A 21,583-nucleotide genomic window follows, 5' to 3' on the forward strand; every position below is an offset into this window, starting at 1 on the left:
CTTGACGGTTTTTAGGGGACATCGGGCGTCAGTCGCTGACGCCCGTCGTCGCTCATAAAATCGCAAAGTGGGACAGGCCCTTAAGAGGAGACACGATTGATGTGTATATGACTGGGAGGCATAAATAAATTGGACTGCAGGAAACTTCCTCCCTTATCAGATGTAAATAAAACTAGAGAAAATAAATTCAGGGTAAGAGATTTAGAGGGGATCGAAGGAAGACATTTTCACCCAGAGAATAGTGATTACCAGGTCTGCAATGCCTTAATCAGTGATGGAAGCAGAGTTGTTGATAGCATTTAGGAAGTTTTCTGAAAAGCACTTGAATTACCTAGGTATAGAAAAGACTCTGGGCCAGGTGCTATAAAATGGAATTAACATGGATGGATGCTCACTGGTCGGCATGGATGTGAAGGGCTAAATGGCATCTTTATGGTTGTCCAATTTGTAACACCATTTTTCTATTCCTAAACTCCAGCCTTTTTGCAATAAAGAATAATGTGCCAAATGCGATCTTAACTACTTGCGGCACCTGCCTACTAACAATTTCTGATTTATGCATTGGAACACTGCATTGGGGTAGCACAGCTGGTAGAGCTGCTCCCTCACAACACCAGAGGTCCAGGTTTGATCCTGACCTCGAGTGCTTGAGTGGATGCGAAAGTGGCGTAACATGGATCTAACGTGAATGGGTGATCGCTGGTCACTGTGGACTTGTTGGGCCGAAGGGCTTGTTGCAATGCTGCATCTCTAAACTAAACAAATCACTTGAATTTATCTGTACTTGTAATCTTATTCCACTTAATCTACCTTTTGATTTCTCTTATAAAAGTGCATGATGTTGGACTTCCCCATATCAAGCGTAATTTATAAAGGTAGAGCCACAAGAGACTGCGGATACAATGAGTCCATGTTAAGGGTTTCAACCTGAAATGTCGACTGCCCATTTCCCTCCACAAATGCTGCCTGACCTGCCATGTTTTGCCCCATTTTCCAAACTTTATGTCCAATTGTGCAATCTATCTGTAGCCTGATGCAGTGTCACTAACCTCGCGATCCCTTACAGAGTCACAATCCCTCAGTTGCCTCTTCCCACCATTCATTGACCCAACAGAACTATTGAGTGAATTACAAGGGAATTGCATCAGGTGAAGGAGCATTTCATTTTTACATTTCTTTCAATCTTGTGCACTGCATTCAGTGTTGCTCTACTCTGCATTGGAGAGACCACAGTCTGGTTGGATGTCTGCTTTGTGGAGCACAGGGATTCAGTTTACAGGGTTGGCTTTGAGCTTCCAGCAGCCTCCCATGTTAATTCTCTGTCCACCCTGACAAATATATATTTTTTCTGAATGTACCGCACCTAAAGACTATCTCAAATCTGGTTTAAAGGAGGAAAATTAATTTGAAGAAATTTTTCATTATTGTTCTTTATAAGAATCTGCTACTTACTCTTTTCAGATGTTTAGATGTTTACCTTTCTTTTGTATCTAGTCTTCAGTTTTTTGCAAGATGGATCAGATGCAAATAGGGTGAGTTACCTTTTTATCATACTATTTAATCCAGTGCTATTTCAGTTACAATTTTTTTTTTTAAAAGCACCAAGTACTTGTGCTATAACTCCAGGATAAACGCTTAGCTAAGAAAACCAAGCCAAAAACCAAAGTATTATCCAACTAAATACCCAGCTACAGACCACGGAACGGAAAAGACTACGAATAGGATTAGCACATCAATGAAGGACAGCGGACTCGGTGGTAGAGGGGAAAAAAGCTCCAGGTCTGTGCTTGTGGTTGGCAGAAAGTAACAACAGCAAAGGGCCTCAGAATACATCAGGGAAAGAAGAAGTGCTTGTTAGAGGGTGTGCAGGGAAATCGCACTGTGCAGTACGTCTTGAGAAGTCAATCACGCAAAGTCCAGCGACGGGTAAAAAACCACAGTTTGCAGGATATCATTACCCCTGTTACTGATGAGGAGGGAACTGTAGAGGGGGATGTAGGGATTTTCTGCCCCTGCTCTTGCAGACTCTAGGGTTATCTTTCTTTTATTTGTCGTAACTCTTTGGGGGTGCAGCGAGACTGTTTACAATGTACGCCACTGCTGCAATGAGGTGCTAACCCATAACCGATATTTTTGCATGTTTGATTTTCTTTATTTCATGAAAAATCAGTCTTCAGGAACGAGATGAGAAAATAAAAACAGTTGAAGAACTTCTGGAATCTGGACTTATTCAGATGGCAAATAAAGGGGAAGAAATTGAGGTATGTCAAATACTAACCTTTGCAAACTCCTCCATCATAGAATATTTTGTTTAAGCCACCTTCAGCTAGCAATTCAAGCTTTTCTTTGGGATTTTTTTAAAAACGACTTAAAAAAAAAATGATATCAATGTGTGATGTTATGGACAATATTTATTTATAATCCTGTTCTTTTCAGCAAGCTGGTAGTGGAAGGAAAGGTTGGGAGAGAAATGGGGGGAGTTGTGGTTTGGGTTGGTAGTTACCTAAAATTGGAGAATTCAATGTTCATAGCGTTGGGTTGAATGGTGATCCATTGAGCATAGGTCCTCGCTATGTTCTGAAGTAAATGTGAGTTCTCATGGTAAAGGAGTATGAGCAGTACTGATTTGGCCAACTCTTTAACATGAAAAACAATATCTTATAATGTAACGCTGCCTACGATGGCATATTGAATGCATTTGTGGTCGCCACACTTTCGGGAGGACATGATTGCGTTGGAGTTGGTATCGAGAAGCCTCGTCAAGGTGTTGCCTGGATTGGACCATGACATGTCTAATAAATGACTCCATGGGCTAGATTTGTTTTGCCTGGAATCGATGAGGTTGAGGGATGACCTGATTGGGCTATAGAAGATTATTAGAGGTTAGAGTTTAAAAAAATGTTCTTCCTTGACGAGGGTGTCGAAGACAAGAGGAGGTTTAGAGGGTGTCTAAGGGTGTGTTTTGACATAATGCTTGAGTTGGGAATGTCCTGCCTAAGGAAGTGAGAAGGCAGATTATCTTGTGAAGTTAAGAAGCATTCAGACAAGCATTTGAAGCTCCGACACCAAAGGCTACAGTCTTAATGAGGATGAATGGGATTACTGTAGGTAAGTGGAACAGGCAGCATAGACTGCAGGGTCCATTTCTGTGCTGTCACACTCTGATTCCATGAACTTGTGTTTCTGGATTCCTGGCCCAATAACATAACCGCTAACATACATAAAAGCAGACACATTATACAAATTTTAATTAGTAATGGGATAACTTATTAAACCAAAAATATTTCTGAATGTGCATTCTAAGCTTTACGCATAAATTGATTTAACGTCTTTATTTCATTTCAAAGAACATGAAGAAGGAAAATAAAAGCTTAAGACAAAAGATTCAAGAACTTGAAGTGCAAAATGCTGAACAGGTGAATTGTAGCTGATTACTTTCTTAACGATTTTAAACCAGGATTTGTGGCTTTGAATATTTACATTAGGTCAAGTAATCTAGTTGCACCTTTGCATTCACCTATAAGAAAAAATAATAAATCCAAGCTACTAATTATGATCTTTGTACACTCATCTCCCATTCCTGAAACATCCATTCCCCTTTTCCTCCCACTTTTTCCCCTTCCACCCACACCCTCCCTCCAGTTTTGTGTTTCACACTTCCTCTCCTTAGCTGACACTCTTTTGTTTCCTTCTAGCCTTTATCACTTACTCAACCCATCTGCCAATCACCCCCCACCTCTCACCATATCCACCTATCACTTACCATGCTATGTCTTGCCCCCACTTTTTTCTAGGTCCTCCAGCACTTTGTGTTTTGCACAGAATTTTAATTGCTGTTTAAAAAGATTACACTGTCATTGAATCCATTTATCACATATTTATAAGTGACCTGTAAGATTTGATTCAAATTTCTCCATATTTAAGTTTGACATTGAGGTAATATGTCCCAAAAGTGTATTGACACACTGAATGATTGGACAACAGCTTAGAAGAGTGGAAAAATGGGAAGGTTACCCATTTCTGCAGAAATGCTGGGGTTTCTTTTTGAATGGCTGAAAGTTTCAAAAAGGTATACTTGTTATAGAGAGAGTACAGCAAAAATGCAAATCATTAGTCTAATTCCTGGATGGTAGGATTGCCATATGAGAAGAAATTAAGGAGACAAGATCTCTTCTTTGGAGAATGAAAGATAAACTCTTTGAAACGTATAGTATTCTTCCAGGGTAGATGTGGAGAAGAAAATATTGTGAATTATTTTTAAGTTTAATCTGCATATTCAAAACTGAAGAAATTAGACATACTTAAAAAAATATGATTTATTGGTTAACTGTTTATTTTCCCATTATCTTGTTTCATGAGAGAATCATTGCAAAGAAATTGAGAGAGATGGTTTGCGTTAAATTAAGAATTAAGGTGATTATTAAAAATGAGGAGATGTACATTTTGGGATCAGGTGATAGTGAAGGAATTGAAATACAGATCTAACTAAAGCAGTCTAGCTTGTTCAGTTTTTAATTGATAGTAAAATTAATTAATAAATATGGTTGTTTAATGATTGCACAAGGAATAACAGATGCTGGTTTACAAAATAAAAAAAACACACAATTCTGGTGTAACTCAACGGTCAGGCAGCATCCCTGGAAAACACGGATAGGTGACATTTCGGGTTGTGACCCTTCTTCGGACTGCTAAAGGATTCTGAACCGAAAACGTCGCCTATCTATGTTCTCCAAGTTCAAGTTCAAGTGAGTTTATTGTCAGGTGTCCCAGATAGGACAATGAAATTCTTCCTTTGCTTAGCACACAGAACATAGTAGGCATTTACTACAAAACAGATCAGTGTGTCCACATACCACAATATAAATATATACACACATAAACAAATAAATTGATAAAGTGCAAATAGCAGATAATGGGCCACCTATAATCAGAGTTTTGTCCGAGCCAGGTTTAATAGCCTGATGGCTGTGGGGAAGTAGTTATTCCTGAACCTGGTTGTTGCAGCATTCAGGCTCCTGTACCTTCTGCCTGAAGGTAGCAGGGAGATGAGTGTGAGGCCAGGATGGTGTGGGTCTCTGATGATACTGCCAGCCTTTTTGAGGCAGCGACTGCAATAAATCCCCTCGATTGAAGGAAGGTCAGAGCCGATGATGGACTGCGCAGTGTTTACTACTTTTTGTAGTCTTTTCCTCTTCAGGGCGCTCAAGTTGCCGAATCAAGCCACAATACAACCGGTCAGCATGCTCTCTACTTCCACCAACATGTCTCCTGCTGCACCAGAGGACCAAACACCATCGACCACTGCTACACCACCATCAAGAATGCCTATCGTTCTATACCTCGCCCACCCTTCGGTAAATCCGACCATACGGGCAGGAATTGAAGAGCGCTTCCGCAGAAGTGAGGACAGTACAGAGCTGGTCCGGGGGGGGGGGGGGCAGAGGAACAACTCCAGGACTGTTTGGAGTCTGTAGACTGGGCAATGTTCAAGGACTCGGCAACGGACTTGAATGAATACGCCACAGTCGTTACAGACTTCTTAAAGAAATGTGTGGAGGACTGCATCCCTACAAAAACCTTCCGAGTGTTTCCCAATCAGAAACCATGGATGAACTTTGAGATCCGCACTCTTCTGAAGTCCAGACACCGGGCATTCACGTCCGATGATACAGTGGCCTACAAGAAGTCCAGATACAACCCTGGTAAGGCCATCAAAAAGGCCAAAAGGGACTTCTGTTCCAAACTGGAGGATGAGACAGATGTTCGGCAGCTGTGGTGGGGCCTGAATGCAATCACCTCCTACAAGGCGAAACCAGGAGGCAGCTCGAATGTCGGTGAAACATCACTCCCTGACGAGCTCAATGCGTTTTACGCACGCTTTGATAGGGAGAATACTGATGTGCCTTCCCGAGCCCCCATTCGCTGTGATGGTATTTCAGTCTCAGTTACAGAGGCCGAGGTCGGGAAATCCTTCAGAGGGGTGAACCCTCGAAAAGCGCCTGGTCCTGATGGTATACCCGGTCGTGTTCTAAAAACCTGTGCGGACCAACTGGCTGGAGTTTTTACGGACATTTTCAACCTCTCACTTCTGAGGTCTGAGGTCCCCACCTGCTTTAAAAGGGCATCAATTATACCAGTGCCCAAGAAGAGTAAGGTGACGTGCCTCAATGACTATCGACCAGTGGCACTAATGCCGGTGGTGATGAAGTGCTTTGAGAGGTTGATCATGGAGCAAATCAACTCCTACCTCGACAAAAACCTGGACCCACTGCAGTTCGCTTACCGCCACAACAGATCAACGGTGGATGCGATCTTGCTGGCCCTCCACTCCGCTCTGGACCACTTGGACAACAAAAACTCATATGTCAGGCTGTTATTCATCGATTACAGCTCGGCATTTAACACAATCATCCCCTCCAAGCTGGTTACCAAACTCGCAGAACCGGGTCTCTGCGCATCCCTCTGCAATTGAATCCTCGACTTCCTCATTCACAGACCACAGTCTGTTCGTATTGGTGGAAATGTGTCAGCCTCGATAACAATCAGCACGGGAGCACCTCAAGGCTGCGTGCTCGGCCCCCTGCTGTACTCACTCTATACTCATGACTGCGTAGCCGGTCACAGTGCGAACTCCATCATCAAGTTCGCTGACGACACCACTGTTGTGGGACGTATCACTGATGGGGATGTCAGAGTTCAGAGAGATATTGAGCAACCGTCCATATGGTGCCAGCATAATAACCTGGCCCTCAACACCAGCAAAACCAAGGAACTGATTGTGGACTTCGGAAGGAGTAGGATGGGGACCCACAGTCCCGTTTATATCAACGGGTCGATGGTTGAAAGGGTCAAGAGCTTCAAATTCCTGGGCGTGCACATCTCTGAAGATCTTTCCTGGTCCGAGAACACTAATGCAATTATCAAGAAAGCTCATCAGCGCCTCTACTTCCTGAGATGATTACGGAGAGTCGGTTTGTCAAGGTGGACTCTCTCGAACTTCTACAGGTGCACAGTAGAGAGCATGCCTTCTACAGGTGCACTCCAGAGATGCTGCCTTACCGCTGAGTTACTCCAGCACTTTGTGTGCTTATTTATTGATGGCATATGATTATGAATTTTTTTGGGGATGTCAATAATTTTTCCTCCTCCTTTGAATTGCATGTTGAAAAAAAAAACCTTGTAATTATGTCTGCTGGCCTGGCAGTTTCCTAGCAGTATCAGTTATCCATTCTATCATAACATGAAATAATGCATTGTGTTTCTTATTTTAGATGTCATCTGTGTCCAGAATAGCAGAACTTCAGAAAATGTAAGTATAGGTTTTGGAGCAACAGTAATTGTATTCAAATTTATTTTGCAAATGCTTCATAAGAAGAGGAGTTGAATATAGGAGCAAAGAGGTCCTTTTGCAATTCTACAGGGCCCTAGTGAGACCACACTGTAATAAGGCACGTCATACGCACGTCAGTGAACAACAAATTTATCAACGTCTACTCACAGTATACTTCAGCATGGTGTTACAACAAGCTTAGCAACTGCTCAGACTAATTACATGAGCTAACTTCTGATAATATGAACTGCATAGTAGGCAGAGCTCTACTAACAAGCACTACAATTGATTAGTAAGAAGTAACCAATCTACACGCACCTGGAGTATTGTGTGCAGTTTTGGTCTCCAAATTTGAGGAAGGACATTCTTGCTATTGAGGGAGTGCAGAGTAGGTTCACAAGGTTAATTCTTGAGATGGCGGACAGACATATGCTGAGAGAATGGAGCGGCTCGGCTTGTATACTCTGGAATTTAGGATGAAAGAGGATCTTATTGAAACATATAAGATTATTAAGAGTTTGGACACGCTAGAGGCAGGAAACTTGTTCCAGATGTTGGGGGAGTCCAGAACCAGGGGCCACAGTTTAAGAATAAGGGGTAAGCCATTTAGAACGGAGATGAGGAAACACTTTTTCACACAGAGAGTTGTGAGTCTGTGGAATTCTCTGCTTCAGAGGGCAGTGGAGGCCAGTTCTCTGGATACTTTCAAGAAAGAGCTAGATAGGGCTCTTAAAGATAGCGGAGTCAGGGGATATGGAGAGAAGGCAGGAACGGGGTACTGATTGTGGATGATCAGCCATGATCACATTGAATGGTGGTGCTGGCTTGAAGGGCCGAATGGCCTCCTCCTGCACCTATTGTCTATCATCTATTGTTTATAATGACTGTTTATTTGCCTATAGCATTCATGAGAAGAATGAAGCAGTGGATTCCATCGAAGGTCTTTTGGAGTCTCAGATTTTTAAAATAGAAAGTAATGAGCAAACAATTCAGGTATTTGGGTTCTAAATCTTTCTTTGAAATTTTTGTTTGTGATGGTCATTGTGCATTTTCATAATTTCTACATATATTTGCAATTCGGAATACTTGATTTTGAAGTTTCACCTCTTTTTGCAAAATGTTTTTGTCCCTCTTCAGGCTTTGCGGAAGGAAAATGGAATGCTCAAAGGTGAAGTACAAAGTGCTCAACAGGTAATGAAATGCCTCCATGGTTTTAGTTTCTATAGGCACCCAAGAAAGAATTCATGATTTCTCTGAATCTTGTATAATTGGTCTCGCCTTGTGGAATCGATGAGATTGAGGGATGACCTGATTGGGCTATAGAAGATTATTAGAGGTTAGAGTTTAAAAAAAATGTTCTTCCTTGATGAGGGTGTCGAAGACAAGAGGGTCAAGGTAGGAGGTTTAGAGGGTGTCTAAGGGTGTGTTTTGACATAATGCTTGAGTTGGGAATGTCCTGCCTGAGGAAGTGGGAAGGCAGATTATCTTGTGAAGTTCAGACAAGCATTTGAAGGTCCGACACCAAAGGCTACAGTCTTAATTAGGATGAATCGGATTAGTGTAGGTAAGTGGAACAGGCAGCATAGACTGCAGGGTCCATTTCTGTGCTGTCACACTCTGATTCCATGAACTTGTGTCTCTGGATTCCTGGCCCAACAACATAACCGCTAACATACATAAAAGCAGACACTTCTGTTGCTGAAACCTTGTGAGCTAAATGGGCAATTCCTAAGAATGCCTATTTATACAAATTTTAATTAGTAATGGGATAACTTATTGAACCAAAAATATTTCTGAATGCGCATTCTAAGCTTTACGCATGAATTGATTTAACGTCTTCTATTTCATTTTAAAGAACATGAAGAAGGAAAATAAAAGCTTAAGACAAAAGATTCAAGAACTTGAAGTGCAAAATGCTGAACAGGTGAATTGTAGCTGATTACTTTCTTGACGATTTCAAACCAGGCTTTGTGGTTTTGAATATTTACATTAGGTCAAGTAATCTAGTTGCACATTTGCATTCACCAAAAAGAGGAATTAATAAATCCAAGCTACTAATTATGTTCTTTGTACACTCCTCTCCCATTCCCGAAACATCCATTCCCTTTTTCCTCCCTCTTTCACCTTCCGCCCACACCCTCCCACCAGTTTTGTGTTTCACACTTCCTCTCATTAGCTGACACTCTTTTGTTTCCTTTTCACCTCTAGCCTTTATCACTTACTCAACCCATCTGCCAATCACTCCACACCTCTCACCAGTGTTCACCTATCACTTACCATGCTATGTCTTGCCCCCACTTTTTTCTAGGTCCTCCAGCACTTTGTGTTTTGCACAGAATTTTAATTGCTGCTTAAAAAGATTACGCTGTAATTGAATCCATTTGTCACTTATATTTATAATCAACCTGGAAGATTTTCCCCTATTTAAGTGTGACTTTGAGGTAATATGTCCCAAAAGTGTATTGACACACTGAATGAGTGGACAACAGCATAGAAAAGTGGAAAAATGGGAAGGTTACCCATTTCTGCAGAAATGCTGGGGTTTCTTTTTAAATGGCTGAAAGTTTCAAAAAGGTATACTTGTTATAGAGAGAGTACAGCAATAATGCAAATCATTAGTCTAATTCCTGGATGTAGGATTGCCATATGAGAAGAAATTAAGGAGACAAGATCTCTTCTTTGGAGTTTAGAAGAATGGAAGAGAAACTCTGAAACATATAGTATTCTTCCAGGCTGTGCCAGGGTAGATGTGGAGAAGAAAATATTGTGAATTATTTTTAAGTTTAATCTGCATATTCAAAACTGAAGAAATTAGACATACTTAAAAAAAAGATTTCTTGGTTAACTGTTTATTTTCCCATTATCTTGTTCATGAGAGAATCATTGCAAAGAAATTGAGAGAGATGGTTTGTGTTAAATTAAGAATTAAGGTGATTATTAAAAATGAGGGATGTACATGGCGAGATCAGGTGACAGTGAAGGAATTGAAATACAGATCTAACTAAAGCAGTCTAGCTTGTTCAGTTTTTAATAGATAATAAAATTAATTAAGAAATATTGTTGTTTAATGATGGCACAAGGAATAGCAGATGCTGGTTTACAAAATAAAAAAAACACACAATTCTGGTGTAACTCAACGGTCAGGCAGCATCCCTGGAAAACACGGATAGGTGACGTTTTGGGTTGTGACCCTTCTTCGAACTGCTAAAGGATTCTGAACCTGAAACGTTGCCTATCTATGTTCTCCAGAGATGCTGCCTTACCGCTGAGTTACTCCAGCACTTTGTGTGCTTATTTAGTGATGGCATATGATTATGAACTTTTTGGGGATGTCAATAATTTTTTCCCCCTCCTTTGAATTGCATGTTAAAAAAAAAAACCTTATAATTATGTCTGCTGGCCTGGCAGTTTCCTAGTGGTATCAGTTATCCAGTCTATCATGACATGAAATAATGCATTGTGTTTTTTATTTTAGGTGTCATCTGTGTCCAAAATAGCAGAACTTCAGAAAATGTAAGTACTAGGTTTTGGAGCAACAGTAATTGTATTCAAATTTATTTTGCAAATGTTTCATAAGAAGAGGAGTTAAGTATAGGAGCAAAGAGGTCCTTTTGCAATTCTACAGGGCCCTAGTGAGACCACACTGTAATAAGGCACGTCATACGCACGTCAGTGTACAACCAATTTATTAACGTCTAATATACTTCAGCATGGTGTTACAGCAAGCTTAGCAACTGCTCAGACTAATTACATGAGCTAACTTCTGATAATATAAACTGCATAGTAGGCGGAGTTCTACTAACAAGTAATTGGTTAGTAAGAAGTAACCAATCTACATCTTTCCTTGTAGAAACAAAATAAAGCACAACTAAATGCGAGCCAATAACCAAAACTCATTGTAACGTGGTATTAAATAATACAGTCGCCGAAACGCTAATAACGCATGCGGGGAAGTATAGATGATTACACAAAATCTCCATATCGAAGGGGTGGCCTACAGACCCGACCGGCGAGCGTGCGGTATAAATCCACATCTCCTCCTTTCATCGGGGAAGTGACCGGGGACCCGCAGAGTGGATGCGGCGAAGCCGGTGAGCAAGGCGCTGAGTGCTGAGGCCGCAGGGGACACAGTCAGTGGTTGTACAGCAACTGGGCGCGAGGGAGTAGTCGGCCCGACAGTGGGAGGGTACATCAAACGTGTGGCCTCTGGATATGGAGTCGCAGGACGTGGTTCCTTCACAGGAAGGAGATGTTGACGGTTACGTCTGTAAAGGCCTCTGTCCGCGCTTACCAGGTAAGAGCGCGGTTCTTTGGCAGGGCTGTGAATGTGACCCATACGGCCATGGTCCTTGTTGGTTTGAAGGCGAATGACCTGTCCACTGGAGAGGGGTTTAAGTGGTTTGCTGGATGTCAAAAGATTGGGTTTGCGCATCACGCTTCAGCTGGAGTTGTTTCTGGACAACAGGAGGTGAACAGACCTGTGGCTGCAACAGCTGCTGGGGTATGGGCAGGGCAGCATGGGTTTGGCGAGACGTCATTCGTTAGGCTGGAGAACCTAGAATGGGATCGCGGGCAATGTTCCTTAGGTTGAGCATCTCGTCACAGACGTCAGATTTGGCAAGTTGTGAACGCTCCAATAATTGTTTTGCGCTCCGGACAGCCAGATCAGCGAGTACGTTGGACTGTGGAGATTCAGGGCTGCTGGTGATATGTCGAAAGTCCCATCGTTGAGCAAAGTTTCTGAGGTGCTGGCTGGTGAACTGACTGCCGTTTGAGGCGTGGGTTAGAATCCCACTCCTGGCGTCATATAATAAGGCCAGTCATATGCACATCAGGGTACAACAAATTTATCAACGTCTACTCACAGTATACTTCAGCATGGTGTTACAGCAAGCTTAGCAACTGCTCAGACTAATTACATAAACTGACTTCTGATAATATAAACTGCATAGTAGACGGAGCTCTACTAATAAGCACTACAATTGGTTAGTAAGAAGTAACCAATCTACACACACCTGGAGTATTGTGTGCAGTTTTGGTCTCCAAATTTGAGGAAGGACATTCTTGCTATTGTGGGAGTGCAGCGTAGGTTCACAAGGTTAATTCTCGAGATGGCGGGACTGCCATATGCTGAGAGAACGGAGCGGCTGGGCTTGTATACTCTGGAATTTAGGATGAAAGAGGATCTTATTGAAACAAATAAGGTTATTAAGAGTTTGGACACGCTAGAGGCAGGAAACATCTTCCAGATGTTGGGAGAGTCCAGAACCAGAGGCCACAGTTTAAGAATAAGGGGTAAGCCATTTAGAATGGAGATGAGGAAACACTTTTTCACGCAGAGATTTGTGAGTCTGTGGAATTCTCTGCCTCAGAGGGCAGTGGAGGCCAGTTCTCTGGATACTTTCAAGAGAGAGCTAGATAGGGCTCTTAAAGATAGCGGAGTCAGGGGATATGGGGAGAAGGCAAGAACGAGGTACTGATTGTGGATGATCAGCCATGATCACATTGAATGGCGGTGCTGGCTCGAAGGGCCGAATGGCCTACTCCTGCACCTATTGTCTATCATCTATTGTCTATAATGACTGTTTATTTGCCTATAGCATTCATGAGAAGAATGAAGTAGTGGATTCCATCGAAGGACTTTTGGAGTCTCAGATTTTTAAAATAGAAAGTAATGAGCAAACAATTCAGGTATTTGGGTTCTAAATTTTTGTTTGAAATTTTTGTTTGTGCATTTTCATAATTTCTACATATATTTGCAATTCGGAATACTTGATTTTGAAGTTTCACGTCTTTTTGCAAAACTTTTTTTTCCCTCTTCAGACTTTGCGGAAGGAAAATGGAAAGCTCAAAGGTGAAGTACAAAGTGCTCAACAGGTAATGAAATGCCTCCATGGTTTGAGTTTCTATAGGCACCCAAGAAAGAATTCATGATTTCTCTGAATCTTCTATAATTGGTCTCGTCTTGTGTATTAGTGTAACAAAAAATTTGAACTTAAGTGTTTGAAGTGTTTGCCTTAAATATAAAGTATCGGCAGTTAAATACTATCCTACACTATGGTTTTGAAAGATGTAAAATTTCACTTAAAGTTCTTCAATCGGTGACAAAATTGTAATTCTGAATTCTGGTAAACTTTATTTCTTGTAGGTTTCTACGTCATCAAAAATGGATGATCTTGAGAAAATGTAAGTATTTTTTCAGAATGTTGAAGTCTTTTAGCTAATAACAGCTTCTCTGACGATTTTTTTTCTGCTCTAAGAATTGGAGTGCAAGAACAAGAACTTAGTCATTTGAAGGCTGCATTGGCAGAAGAGGCTGCAAACAAAATGGCTGGAATTCAGGTAAACTAAATACATATGGCAAAAAAACATTTTACAGATGAAAGTGGAAAAAGGAGGAAGCAAAATATTTTTTTTCTAGTTGACTTTTGTTTACTCTTGTTTCTCTGTTCTTCCTGGAGGTTAGAGTGAGGGGATTGGCATTTTGCCTCACCAATGTCTCATTCAGCTGGCATGTGGTCATGAGACTGACTCGATGTGACGTGTGAAAAATGTGACAATGTGAATCTGTGTCATGCCTATGAAAAGGCTCACCTTATGTCACAGTTGCACGAAATGTTGGTGAGGCCACATTTGGAGCATTGTGTTTTGTTTACAAAGCCACCCTGCTTTGGGAAAGAGCGCAGAGAAGATTTACGAGGATGTTGCCAGGATTCGAGGGGCTGTGCTATGTGGAGAGATTGAGAAAGTTAGGACTTTATTCCTTGAAGTGCAGGAGGCTCTTTTGCAAAGATTGATCTTTTAGAAATGTATAACATCACGAGGGGAATTGATTGGTTGAATGCAGACTGGGGGAATCCAGAGAACATAGGTTTAAGATGAGAGGGGATTAATAGAAATCTGAGGGACAACTATTTTGACACTGGGGGAGGTGAGTATACGGAATGAGCTGCAAGAGGAGGTAGTTGAGGAATGTACAATAATAAGATTTAAAAGACACTTGGACAGGCACATGGATAGGAAACGTAGAGGAACCAAATGCAGGTAAATGGGACTATCTTAAATGGGGCATCTTGGATGTTATGGACGAAGGCTCGTCATCTATGCGGTGAGACTCTATATCCTTTGCGGCTTTACCACATTTGGCTTTAAAAACAAATGCTTGCCTTCAATTGGACAAGTTGTCTAGATGCCTTACACGTATTAGATTTTTTTTAGCTGGCACCCTTTATAAGTTCATAAGTCATAGGAGCAGAATTAGGCCGTTCAACTCATCAGGTCTACTCCACCATTCAATTGTGGCTGGTCTATCTTTCTATCGCAATCTTGTTCTCCTTCCTTCTGCCCATAACCTTTGACATCCTTATTAATCAAGAACTTATCCATCTCCGCTTTAGAATTACTCAAAGACTTGGCCTGCACAGCTGTCTTTGGCAATTAATTCCACAGATTCACCACCCTCAGGCTAAAGAAACCACTCTTCATCTCCTTTCTAAAAGGTACGCCCTTTTATTTTCAGGCTGTGCCCCCTCTGCTCCTTGACTTTGCCAATAGTGGAAACATCCTCTCCACATCCATTCTATCCATGCCTTTCATTATCATATGGTCATGTGATAGGAGCAGAATTGGGCTATTCAGCCCTTCAATCATGACTCATCTATCTCTCCCTCCTAACCAAATTCTCCTGTGTTCTCCCCATAACCTCCGACACCTATACAAATCAAGAATCTATCTATCTCTACCTTAATAATATCCACTGATGCCCTCCACAGTCTTCCGTGGCAAAGAATTCCACAAATCTCCACTCTCTGACCAGAGAAATTCCTCCTCATCTCCTTCCTAAAAGAACGTCCGTTAATTCTGAGGCTATGACCTCTAGTCCTAGACTCTCCCACTAGTGGAAACATCCTCTCCACATCCATTCTATCCAAGCCTTTCACCATTCTGTACGTTTCAAGAGGTCCCCCCTCATTCTTCTAAACTCCAGCGAGTACAGGCCCAGTACCGTCAAATGCTCATATGTTAACCTACTCATTCCTGAGATCATTCTTGTAAACCTCCTCTGGACCTTCTCCAGAGCCAGCACATCATTCCTCAGATGTGGTGCCCAAAATTGCACACAAATATTCCAAATGCAGCCTGACCAGCGCCTTATAGAGCCTCAGCATTACACCCCTGTTTTTGTATAGATTATTATTCATTATTTGGAAAGTTTCAATGAGATATCCCTCATCCTTCTAAACTCCAGTGAGTACAGGCCCGGAGTAATCAAATGTTCATCATATGTGAACCTAATCGTGCCCAGTATTCTCGTAAACCTCCTCTGTACCCTATCAAACACCAGCATACCCCTCCTCAAATATGGGGGCCACAACAGCGAGCAATACTCCAAACGTCATCTGACCAAAGCCCTATTAAGGCTCAGCATTACATCCCAGCTTTCATATGCACTTTTGTTAAGTATTCTAAATGCCTTGAAAAAAAATGTCACTTTAGTTTTTTTAATGTTTATTTTATTAGAAGCAATTGTGCAAGAATAAAGCAATCGGCATAACAATTATACAATTTTCGTACAGCTTCATTTATAACATTTTATAAACTGATAAGTGAATCGGGGGGAAAAAAAGTAAAAAGGAAAGAATGAAGAGAAAGAAGAAAAATACAAAAAAGAGAGATGAAAAGACCCCTAAACTGCCATAGAATTGAGAGACAAAAAAAAAGAGAAAAGGAAAAAAAACGGAGATATGCCCCACTATCCTTCCTTTTCTTGTGTCTTGTGTCCGTCCCCCCCACTCACCCATCCCAAGCATCGATTTTAAATTAGTGTTCGACCATTCTGTTGTTGAAGAAATTGTGAAAGGAGACCATGTTTTGGAGAATTGGTCTGATTTATCAGAAAAAACAAGCCTTATTTTTTCGAAATGTAGTGTCTCGGGGAGATATATCGGTATTGATTGAAATAAATGTAGGAGTTGCGGAAGGAAGATCATCTTTATGGCATTTACTCTACCTATAAGGTAGATAGGAAGTGTTTTCCAAAATTGAATGTAGGCATATCGTTTCGTAATTAATGGTGGAAAGTTGGTTTTAAATAGAGAGAAGTGTTTTCTAGTCACGTAAATTCCGAGATATCTAAACTTTTCGGTAACAAATCTGAAAGGAAATGTTTGGAGTTGAGAAGGGTCTTGAGCTTTTATTGGCATCATTTCACTTTTATTCCAATTTATTCTATAACCTGAAAAAGCACCAAATTGTTCTATAATGTTTAGTACATTTGGGATACTAACTTGGGAATTAGTAATGTATAAAAGTACATCATCTGCATATAGCAAAATCTTATTGGTGGTATATTTAGTATTATATCCGTGAATGCCCGAATGTGACCTAATACTCTCAGCAAGAGGTTCTATGGCTAAAGCAAATAACATTGGTGAAAGGGCGCATCCTTGTCTGTTATCCCTGGATAAGTGAAATTTAGGTGAAAGCATTTGATTTGTCAGTATTCTGGCTGGCAATTCTTTGATTAGTGTATAACAGCTTCAACCATGAAATGAAGTTTTCTCCTAATTGGAATTTTTCCAACACTGTGTAAAGATAAGCCCATTCCACTTGGTCGAAAGCTTTTTCTGCATCTAGAGAAATAATTGTTAGATTCTCGTTTGTCGTTCTATGCGAGTATATTATATTAGACGGACGTCTCAAATTATAAAACGAGAGTCAATTAGGTATAAACCCAGTTTGGTCTGGATGTATTAGTTTACTAATAACCAAGCTTAATCTGCAAGCCAAAGTCTTAGCTAATATCTTCTGATCTGTATTTAAAAGGGCCATTGCCCTATATGATTCAGGCTTCTCAAAGTTTTAATCTTTTTTTGGAATCAATGTAATAGTTGATTCAGTAAGAGTTTGTGGTAAAGTCGTCTTTAAATGCTTGAATATAAAGGGCTTGTAATCGTGAGGAAATTAAATTATTAAATTTTTGATAAAATTCATTATAAAACCCATCCTTAAAATTCTTCCATTTCCTGGCATTTTTCAATTTTTCAATGATTTAATAGTCTCTACAATGTCTTTTGTTGTTATCTCTTCCCCTAATTCTTCCCGTTCATCCTCATTAAGGGATAGGAGATTTCAATTCTCAAGAAAGCTTTGCATCTTTGCTGGATCGACTGTTGTTTTTGATGAATATAGTGTTTGATAGAATTTTAAGAATCTTTCATTATTATCTTTAGGCAGTGTAAGCATCTCTCCTTTTTCTGATCTAATTTTTTGAATAGTATGATCCTTCTCTAATTTACGGAGCTGACGTGCCAGTAGTTTATGTGGTTTGTCACCAAATTCAAAGTTTCTTTGCTTAGTATAGTGAAATACCCTAATAATGTTTGCAGAAAGGATCTGGTTTAATTTAAATTTTAATGCGGCTATCTTATTATGTTTTGCAATCGTTGGGTCAATCGCATTTTCTGAGTCTAGCTGTTTAATCTGTTTTTCTAATTCCAATTGGTCAGTCTTATTTTTCTTGTTTTGAAAAGCTTGGTATGCAATAATACAGCCTCTGATATAGGCCTTGAAAGTTTCCCACAAATACTGCAGCAATACTAGGTGTGTCGTTTGTCTCAAAGAATATTTTCATCTGTAGCTTCAAATAGTCACAACACCTTGCCTCAGTTAGTATTTGTGGGTTGAATCTCCAAAACGATTTTTTATTATACATTCCTTCCAATTTTAAGGAGAAAGTTAACGGACAATGGTCCGAAATGATATTATTGTGATATTTTGGGTTATAGGTGAAAGGGATAAGTTTTGCATCTACCAGGAAATAATCAATTTGTGTATACGTTTTGTGAACACCTGAATAAAAAGAGTATTCTCTTCCGGATGGATTGGCAATCCTCCATACGTCGGTTATGTTTGTATTATTTATATATGTATTTAAAAGTTCACTTGATTTTGATTTTGAAATACTTTTCCTTTGACGTGAAGATTTATCCAAGTACTGACCTAATACACAATTTAGGTCTCCTCCAATTATCAGATTCTGCTGGCAGGAGTCTGAGATTATATTAAATATTTTATTAAAAAATTGGGAATTGTCGAAATTAGGAGCATAAATATTCACCACAGTCAGAGGAGTTGAATATAGTTCCCCGGATATTATAATGCACCTGCCTTCCTTATCGGCTATAGTGGATTTGTGTTTGAATGGTATACCTTTGCGAATTAGGATTGCTGTTCCTCTTGCTTTGGAAGGAAAAAGTAGAATGATATAATTGGCCAATCCAGCTACCCTTCGGAGTAGGGAGTTGTGAGCTCCATTTTTAAGATGCGTCTCCCGTAGAAATATTATATCAGTAATAATAGATTTTAAATGGGCTAGAACTTTGCCCCCTTTTAATTGGCTCGTTAACGCCCCTAACGCTCCAACTACAAAATGTAATTCCTCCAATTTTCCTAGCAACATCGTCTTGCATTTTAAAACTTACATGGTTTCCTTTGATTCAAATGATCCAACACATTATTTGAAATATTTCCTTTAATTGCTGGGTTGGTGAGCCCTATCCCCTTTTCCCCTATCCTCCAGAGATATCTCCAAGAAAAATGTGCATTAATAAAAATAGTTAAGATATTTTGTAAAAAAAGTAGAAAGTGAAAAAGAAAAACAATGGAAATTGCAGCATATAGAAATGCTGCTGGTGAATATCATGCTAGAGGCAGGAAACATGTTCCCGATGTTGGGGGAGTCCAGAACAAGGAGCCACAGTTTAAAAATAAGGGGTAAGCCATTTAGAACGGAGACGAGGAAACACTTTTTGTCCCTCACCATCTTCCAGTCCCGCCTCAAGACCCATCTCTTCACCTCTGCCTAGCCTTAGCCCCACGTCCCCCTCCCTTTTCATCTGTGCATTAATTGCCTCATATTGTGTTTTGAATTGAATTCTGTCTTTACTTTGTGTACTAGTCATGTCTCTACTATTTATTTCATTCCCCTTACATGTTTTTCCTCTACCTGCTAAATTTTTGTAAGGTGTCCTTGAGACTCTTGAAAGGCGCCCATAAATAAAATGTATTATTATTATTATTATTATTATTATTACAGAGAGTTGTGAGTGTGGAATTCTCTGCCTCCGAAGGCGGTGGAGGCTAGTTCTCTGGATACTTTCAAGAGAGAGCTAGATAGGGCTCTTAAAGATAGCGGAATCAGGGGATATGGGGAGAAGGCATTGATTGGGGATGATCAGCCATGATCACATTGAATGGCGGTGCTGGCCTACTCCTGCACCTATTGTCTATTATCTATTATAATTTTCAATTTTTCGGATGTTCTTCTTTTGTGTGGCGTGCACAGCCTAAAGTTGTTGGACAATTTGTTCTATTTGATCTTCCGTTTGTGCACGTCGAGTTGATTGCATTAGTCGAAACAGGGCGGACCACGTGAAGATTGCAATCTTCCACCCCTTTTCTGATGTTGACATTTCACAATTCCAGTGCGTAACAGCCTAACATGTATGAAACAATAATAGGCAGGTTTCTGTCCCATTTCCTGAATTCATTTATTACTCATTGGCCATAATTAATCGGAGATTATTGGCAGTTAATCATTGTGGGATCTTCGAAGACAAAATCAATCCTATTACTCCATGATTCTATGCGTGCACACACACCACTCCTAAATGCATGTTTCTGTAGGAGTCATGAAATCAGCTTTGAGAGAAAAAGTAGTAGTCTGGAGATTTAATCAAGTTGACTTGTCCTTTGGTTGTTATTAATGCTGCTCAAGCTGTAGATTGAAAATATTTCATTTGGTTTTGAATTACAATAGCTCTTGATCTTTGACTTCTAACCTCGGACAGCGCAGTGGCACAGATGGTAGATCTGCTACCTCACAACACCACAGGATTCAATCCTAACCTCTGGTGCTGTCTGGGTGGAGTTTGCATGGTCTCTCCCCACATGGGTTTCCTCTGGGTCATCTGGTTCCATCCCACATCCCAAATACATATGGGCTTATAGGTGTACTCTGTAAATTGCTCCTAATGTGTAGGGAGTGGATTAGAAAGTGGGATAACATGGAATGGGTAGTTGGCGTGGACTCGTTGGGCTGTTTTTTATGTTGTATTTTGAAACTAATCTAAAATTAAAACTTGTTCATTTTTTCCCTTGCTTAGGAGGAGTCTTTATCAGTGGCGGCAGAACTCCAGAAGTCGTAAGTATTCTATTTGAAATGATTTGAAGGAAACAGTTTGAATTTATGGTTGTTTTCTAACTTTTTTACCACTCCAGTCTTATTGAAAAGGACGAAAAGATTAAAAAAGTTGAAGATCAGTTGGAAAAGGAGTTGATTAAATTAGAAAACAATGGCCAAAAAATTCAGGTATTTTGATCTTTTCTTGATGCTCTATAATTTTCTCTTGATTGTGTCCAGTACTGACCTTTGTGCCATGAAATTACAGTATGCTGATTAACATGTATATGGTCATGGAGTTCATATCTTGCTATTTATTTATTTTGCTGAAATATTTAGGATTTACAACAAGAAAATGATTTACTCCAGAGGCAGATTGAAAATGTCCAACTTCAAAAAGAAGAACAGGTAATTAATATCACAATGAGATTTGCTTCCTTGTGATTGCCATCTGGGCTGTTTGTCTGCCGACTACCTCGAATCTTGTTAATTTCAGAATTGCTGCATTAGCATTTGAATTCATTAAACTTAACATACCTCCTTAAAGCTAGTAATTATCAGTATCTTTGTCAATTGACTTGAGTTTGCCAAGAATGCAGATAATTAAGTATTGAGTCACAGGTTGGACGAAGAACACAAGATCGGGGAGGTCATGATGCCACTTAATACTTTGTTTAGGCTATGAGTGAAGCGCACTATGCAGTTTTTATTGAGAAGGATACAATTGCGAGATTTCCATTGCCTGGGATGGAACGCTTTAGTTATGAGGAGAGAAGAGATGGGCCTATTTTTGTTTTCATTGGAAAAGAGGAGGCTGAGGGAGGAACCTGATGGAGGTATAATAATTGGGGGCATAGATAGATCAGATAATGAGAAATTTCTCCCCATAATGGAGACTTTTAAAAGCAAATGGTTTTGGGTGCAGAGCAAGAGATTGAAGGGGGTTTTTTGTCCCAACATATCTTTTGCAGCAACGTCTGGAAAGGATGAGGTGGAGGGATCTCGGAACATTTAAAGAGTATCTGGGTGAGCACTTGTATCACCATGACTAAAAAGGCCACAGATCAAGT

The 21,583-nt window shown here is 40.2% G+C and overlaps 1 protein-coding gene across 4 annotated transcripts in view; it reads left to right on the forward strand.

Moving 5' to 3' along the window:
• The window catches only part of ktn1 (kinectin 1), a 100,310-nt gene that overhangs the window by 53,011 nt on the left and 25,716 nt on the right, over positions 1-21,583 (forward strand). For 3 of the 4 annotated variants that reach the window (XM_055640456.1, XM_055640458.1, XM_055640459.1), the window contains 15 exons: positions 1,495-1,532; positions 2,171-2,261; positions 3,348-3,416; positions 7,272-7,309; positions 8,233-8,323; positions 8,468-8,521; positions 9,186-9,254; positions 10,806-10,843; positions 12,931-13,021; positions 13,154-13,207; positions 13,479-13,516; positions 13,591-13,672; positions 20,497-20,534; positions 20,612-20,702; positions 20,853-20,921. In XM_055640456.1, the coding sequence (XP_055496431.1) occupies positions 1,495-1,532; positions 2,171-2,261; positions 3,348-3,416; positions 7,272-7,309; positions 8,233-8,323; positions 8,468-8,521; positions 9,186-9,254; positions 10,806-10,843; positions 12,931-13,021; positions 13,154-13,207; positions 13,479-13,516; positions 13,591-13,672; positions 20,497-20,534; positions 20,612-20,702; positions 20,853-20,921 (951 nt within the window). The remainder of the gene's footprint in view (positions 1-1,494; positions 1,533-2,170; positions 2,262-3,347; positions 3,417-7,271; positions 7,310-8,232; positions 8,324-8,467; positions 8,522-9,185; positions 9,255-10,805; positions 10,844-12,930; positions 13,022-13,153; positions 13,208-13,478; positions 13,517-13,590; positions 13,673-20,496; positions 20,535-20,611; positions 20,703-20,852; positions 20,922-21,583) is intronic. The other variant, XM_055640457.1, reaches the window with a different exon arrangement.

This window comes from Leucoraja erinacea, chromosome 9 (genome assembly GCF_028641065.1).
Source record: "Leucoraja erinacea ecotype New England chromosome 9, Leri_hhj_1, whole genome shotgun sequence".
Taxonomy (NCBI): domain Eukaryota; kingdom Metazoa; phylum Chordata; class Chondrichthyes; order Rajiformes; family Rajidae; genus Leucoraja; species Leucoraja erinaceus.